A 6,208-nucleotide genomic window follows, 5' to 3' on the forward strand; every position below is an offset into this window, starting at 1 on the left:
CATTTTGAAGTCCCCGACAATCTCGTCCATAGGTCGCAGACCAAGCGAGGATAGAGGTTTAGGACTGTGTTTTTTCATCAAACAATAGTAAAGATACACCACGAACGTGTTCAACACTTTAATAACAATTAACATCAAACCTGGGTGCATTTGATATCCCATTACAGTTCAGTATATAACTCAAAGGCTATGGGTTTTATTTTGAAATACAGTATCGGAAGTCCACCCATTTCTAGTCTCCAAAACAATTGAGAGCTACAGTTAGTTAGCAGTACTTGCTACCTTCAGAACCTATTCGTTCACATCACTAACCATTATTAAGGCAAATTACACGACAATGCAGAATCAGTGCGCTGCTCCTAACTGTACTGGTTTAAAATCGGACTCGTATTCACTCTTCAGGTTTCCGCTTGATGCAGAAAGGTAAGCCCTGTTTAACGCGAATACTGGTTTCTCAGTGAAAATGTCTAATGGCGCTACTTTATACCCCCTTTAAAAAGTTTCATCGTCCCATTGGTGTCGGTTTTGTTTTGGCATTGTAATGTCAAGAAACCAAATCAGACTGAGCATTATATCAAATTGTGCTTACCCAAAGCTGTTGTGTTCATCAGTAAACGTAAAACAACGATTATTACTAAATTTATAGCTTTTAAATGGCCACGCACAGACATATTTTGTCATATCAAATATTTGAAAAATATTTATTACATCGTTTACTGAATCAACAATATTAACTAAGCTCAATTCTCGCCATTAATCTAAAAAAATCGTCCATTTTAACACTTCAAATTTCAGTTTGCACAATTTTGTTGGAAAACAACCACAAGAATTAAATATTGAAATGTAATACCACTTTTCTTATATCGTTAACAGTACAGTCTTTGTACATCCAGCAGATGGAGCTTCAACTCTCTACAGTAAATTAAAACAGTTCTTCTCCCAGGTCAGCAGGATGGAGCTACATTTTTTACTAAAAACCGTGCCATTAATTTTCTCCGAATGCTGTAAGAAGTGTAAGCCATTAATGTCGCTTTCGGTAAAAAATTAAATTACTCCCTTGTCCAAAACATCTAATACAAAGCATATACAGTAAATCTAAAAAAATAAATAAAATTTTACCCAAATTGTATGATTCAACCCAGTAAATGACAAGGAATAAAAATAAAAGTCACATTTCAATTCTCTAAAAGCAGCCATGACAGAGCCAAAATGTACAATTTGATGTACAGAGTAAACAATATATGATTGATGTATTTAAAGAATATGAAAGGAAAGTTGGAAATGACAAAATCAGACAAAAAAGGACGTTTCATTACATATGCATTAACTATGCTAAAATGGTTAAAAGTAGGAAGTGAGGTGGACACTAATGGCTAGCATGGAGCACATAGGGTTAATCTGTACTTTTTTTTAATTTATGACTTCATGTTTCAGGTGTAAAATATGGGTGGATAAATGCCAGCGGGAAGACCTACTAGACAAATCACCAGAGCATCTCTTCAGATACTACCGACTTTGTGCAAAGCATTTTGAAAGTCCTGATGATAGTGTAAGTCATGTGATGAAAATTTAAGGATGTCACAATATCGTCAATACCGTGATATTGCGATATTAAGATTGCCACAATATATCGCCGTCGTCATGTCACGATATTATTAGCAGCAAATCTGTTTAGAAGCCCAAGTTGTTTCCCATTTGTCGAGTTCCAGCACCCTCTGGTGGTTAGTTTATTAGTGCAGTTTAATTTGATGCTACCTATGTTTAAGACGGATGCTAATCGCCAACAAGATGATAGGCCAAGCCTATTTCTTTTTGAATGCTGTTATGTACAAAAACAAAATATTGTGATGTTTTTTTTTTTTAATATGAGCTCTTTTAATTTTTTTTACAATACCGTGAGCTTTTATACAGTATCGTGAGCGTTTGATATATCACCAACCTCCCCACAATATCGTGATAATTATAGTATCGTGAGGTTCATATCATGGTATTATCGTATCGTGACATTTGTGATATTGTGACATCCCTAAATAATAAATATCAGATTAATTTTCTATTTTTTAGGTGCTGCCTCCATCATATTGAATCACTACAGTTTGCGCATACCGTTTTAATGTGGCTTTGTTTTACAGAGTGAACCAGTTACAGCGATAACGAATGACACCATACCAACTATCTTTGATGATCCCAGAAAACTTCAAAATACACAAGTAAAGCGCAGTAATGAGACGGTGTGTATAAACGACGACAACAACAAAGACTTTAATTACACAATACAGTGGAACCACAAATGTTAAGTAGAATCTCTGAAGAAATGGAAATCTTGGTTTCTCAGTACATGACAGGGCTCTGTGCCTATCCCCTTTGAATAGTGGTTTACTGTATGTGTAACATGTATTTTATTTTTTACTTTCAAGGATGAAGACACAACGTCCAAGGGAAAAAAAAGTAAGTAGAAATTTGCAATTTATCATAAAATACAATCTTAATGCATGGCTTTCCACTCTTTTCACCCTTGCAGAAATTAAAACCTCTCAAACTGAAGTGGACGAGGAGGAAAATAACACTACTAAGGAAGACACATACAAAGACTATCTCAGGTCTTTATTTGAAGCGCTTGTATTGTTAGGAGAGCAAAACATTCCTGTGAGCAGGTCCAGTAGTATTAAACAGGACTCTGTCGGATTAAACAACTTTGAGGCGTTGCTGGAGTATCGCATGAGTTGTGGAGATGAGGGCATGAAGAAGTATGAAGCAAGTAGAGAGGGCTCTTCATCACTTCAGCTTAAACAGCTGATTGGAGTGTGCGAGAGATGCATCCGAAATAAGGTGATGGAGGAAGTGAAAGAAAATGGCTTCTTCTCACTTATTACTGATGATGTGGTGAAGATTTTAGATGAGTGCTACCTCCCTGTGTTCCTGCGCTATGTGGATGACTCCAACTACCAGCGTGAGAGGTTTGTGGGCTTCTTGTCTTTTGATGGCGATGCCGATGTTTTGGCGGAGAAACTGCTGTCTGAAATGATCGATGGATGGGGCTTGAACATGGAGCAGTGTAGAGGCCAAGCCCACTCGTGCTCTGGAACCTACTTTGCTAAAATAAAAGCATTTGCCGCCAAAGTAAGTGAGAAGTATCCCTTGGCCATGCTCACAGTTCGACCCACTCAAGCCTTGAACATAACACTAGCCAATGGCATGGCTTTGTCAGGGGTTCAGCTCGTCATGAGTACCTTGAAAAAAATCGAGTCTTTCTTCAAGCAATCCCCTTTACTGCGTCTGGAGTTGGAGCACGCCATTTCAGTTATTTATCCAGACAAAGAAGAGAAGGTCAAAGAACTGAAAGAGACTTGCTGCACCAGTTGGACCAGAAGACACGATGCTTTCGAGGTGACCCTGGAGCTTCTTGAGGCTTTGTTGCTTTGCGTGGACAGCGTTCATGACAACGAAGACTTGCGATGGAGCGACCAGATCACATATAATGCCTTGGAGATCTCAAAAGCTCTATCTGACTTTGAGTTCATTATGGCCTTGATTGTGCTGAAAAACACCATGGTCCTTTTAAGGGCATTTGGGAAGAACATTGAAGGGGAAGCAACAGATGTGTATTTTGCTGCTGGCACCGTAAAAGCCGTGTTGCACTCTCTGAAGGAAGTTTCAGACAATATTGACGTATACCATGAGTTCTGGACCGAAGAGGCGGTTAACCTCTCCGCCACGATGGAGATTCCGGTACAACTTCCTCGGTCGCACTTGAGGAAGCATCAGTCAGACGTGGGAAGTCTTCAGCCTGAGAATTACTACAAGGAGCACCTTTCGCTCCCTGTGGTGAACCATACGCTCAAAGAAGTTACTGAACTCTTCAGTGATGAGCACCTCAAAGCACTAAAATGTTTGTCACTGGTCCCTTTTGTAGTAGAACTGAACAAGGCTGGCCAGCCTGAAGAAGAAAACATGTTAGTGTTTAAAAATGACATTCCTAATCCAGGTTCCCTCGCCGCTGAGCTGCATTGTTGGTGGGTTAAATGGAATAAAAAAGGCAAAGGAGAAGTGCTGCTCACCAGTCTGCAGGAAACGCTGCAGCAGGCTGACGTGAAGTTCTTCCCAAACATGCTAGCGGTCCTGAGACTATTGGGCGTCGTGCCTACTTTGGCTCTTGATACCAGTTGTGATGTAGCGTACAAGCGCTTCAAGATGTACATGCAAAACACCCCTGATGCAGCTAAGTCAAAGGGCCTGGCTCTTCTGAACATAAACAATGATGTGGGATATGATTTGGATTCAATGGTTGAACTCTACATAAAGACATACCCCGGCGGCGATGATACCTCGTAGTTTTCTGTTAACAAACGGATTTGTTTTTAGGGAATGGCGCTAAATGAAATTATTTCCATATGTTCTAGTCCTCCAGGTGCTCAGATTCATGAATTTTCATATGTTTAGGTTTTCATTCTCTCTCTTTTTTTTACAGATGAAACCTAAACTCGTTCAAATTAACATAGAATCCCCCCCAAAATTTTGAAATAATACATTTGCCAAATGTTTTATATTATCATGTTGTCTGTTAGGAAGACAAGCACCTTGTAAATGTCATTCAAGATTACAATTATTCAAAATGACTACTGTGACTATCAGTTATCCACAATACATAATTGTGTAATAATTGTGTGTGGTTTATTTCATGTTGTGACAACTATACATTCTTTAATAAAATTTCTTTTTTATATCTTATGACTCTGGATCAGTCTTAGCTATGCAATACTTTCTAGTGTAGGCTTTTAGTAGATAGAGGACAACAAGATTATCAGAACTTTTAAAGGAGAAGTCAACTCCCCAAAAATATTTGCAACAATATGTTCTATGCAGGTCGACTGGTTAGCACATCCGCCTCACAGTTCAGAGGTCGTGGGTTCGATCCCGGCTCCGGGCTCCCTGTGTGGAGTTTGCATGTTCTCCCCGTGCCTGCGTGTGTTTTCTCCGGTTTTCTCCCACATTCCAAAAACATGCATGGTAAGTTGATTGGACTCTCTAAATTGCCCCTAGGTGTGATTGTGAGTGCGGGTGTTTGTCTTTGTGTGCCCTGCGATTGGCTGGCAACCAATTCAGGGTGTCCCCCGCCTACTGCCCGAAGACAGCTGGGATAGGCTCCAGCACGCCCACGACCCTTGTGAGGATAAGCGGTAGGGATAATGAATGAATGAATGAATGAATGTTCTATGCATCTTCACTAGTCTAAACATGGCATTCTGATTAATATTGTGTTTGTAGAATACAAACTAAGCAGCAAAATCCACCCATTTTTATCCATCTCAGGGGGCGGCTATTTTGTAACTTCTGTCAACTGAAAATGACATCACAGCTGCTCAGGTAATAACGAATCACGGCTCACCTGTTTTCTGAAGCTGAGCCATGATCGTTGGTCGTTATCTGAGCCACAAGCAACTATGATGTCATTTTCAGTTGACAACAAGTGGCAAAATGGCCGCCCCGTGAGATGGCTAAAAATGGGTGGATTTTGCTGCTTAACTCATATTCCACAAACGCAATATTAATCAGAATACATTTTTTCCACCAGTGGGCCTGCATAGAACATAATCTTGAAAAAAAAAAGTGTTTGGGTTGACTTCTGCTTTGATACACACCTCTGAAATAGGTTTGCTCAGATTACTTTTAATGTTATTAATAATGAATGATACTAATTTATATGAAGAGAATGAGCATGTTAAAGATTTATAACAATAATTAGGAAAGAGATACATATTAATAGACAACAATATTTTTTATATAAAGCTCTGCTAGTGTTCACATTTTCAAATTTCTAAACTTTATGCAATTCCTATAAAATCATAATGTCAAGTCACCGGCGAGTAACAGGCTGGCTACTCGTGGTCTTAGAGGGCTACCTGCGGGCTCCAGAGTGGTGACCCATGCCAGAGCTAAAACTCCCTGTGCACACTCTGCCAACAACACTGCCACCTACTGTAGTGGATATGCAATTACAATTTATTCTTTTATGGCAAAAACTGAAAACAAACATGATCCCTGGGGTTACAACCCCCACACCCCACTATTTGAGAAGGACTGCCCAAAATGGTGTTTTTGACACTGACTTCAAATATACCTTTACCTTTTTTGTAGCACATCAGGTTTTTGAGATATTTTCATTTTTTTAAAGTTTGTTCTATACAAGCTTGTGCAGTATGGATTTTAT

The 6,208-nt window shown here is 39.3% G+C and overlaps 1 protein-coding gene across 1 annotated transcript; it reads left to right on the forward strand.

Moving 5' to 3' along the window:
• On the forward strand, positions 1–4,723 carry thap12a (THAP domain containing 12a). The gene is made up of 5 exons (XM_086057362.1): positions 1–423; positions 1,435–1,549; positions 2,133–2,231; positions 2,418–2,448; positions 2,522–4,723. Exons 1-5 carry the CDS (start codon positions 338–340, stop codon positions 4,330–4,332), a joined length of 2,142 nt encoding a protein of 713 aa, XP_085913488.1. The 5' UTR covers positions 1–337; the 3' UTR covers positions 4,333–4,723.
• The last annotated feature ends 1,485 nt before the right edge of the window (positions 4,724–6,208 follow it).

This window comes from Filicampus tigris, chromosome 17 (genome assembly GCF_054856515.1).
Source record: "Filicampus tigris isolate MCC_2025a chromosome 17, RoL_Ftig_1.0, whole genome shotgun sequence".
NCBI lineage: Eukaryota > Metazoa > Chordata > Actinopteri > Syngnathiformes > Syngnathidae > Filicampus > Filicampus tigris.

Coding starts and splice junctions, on each gene's coding strand:
- thap12a (XM_086057362.1), top strand. CDS start 338: ATGCAGAATCAGTGCGCTGCTCCTAACTGTACTGGTTTAAAATCGGAC. Junction 424..1,434: donor TTTCCGCTTGATGCAGAAAG/GTAAGCCCTGTT, acceptor TTCATGTTTCAG/GTGTAAAATATGGGTGGATA. Junction 2,232..2,417: donor TAAAGCGCAGTAATGAGACG/GTGTGTATAAAC, acceptor TTTACTTTCAAG/GATGAAGACACAACGTCCAA.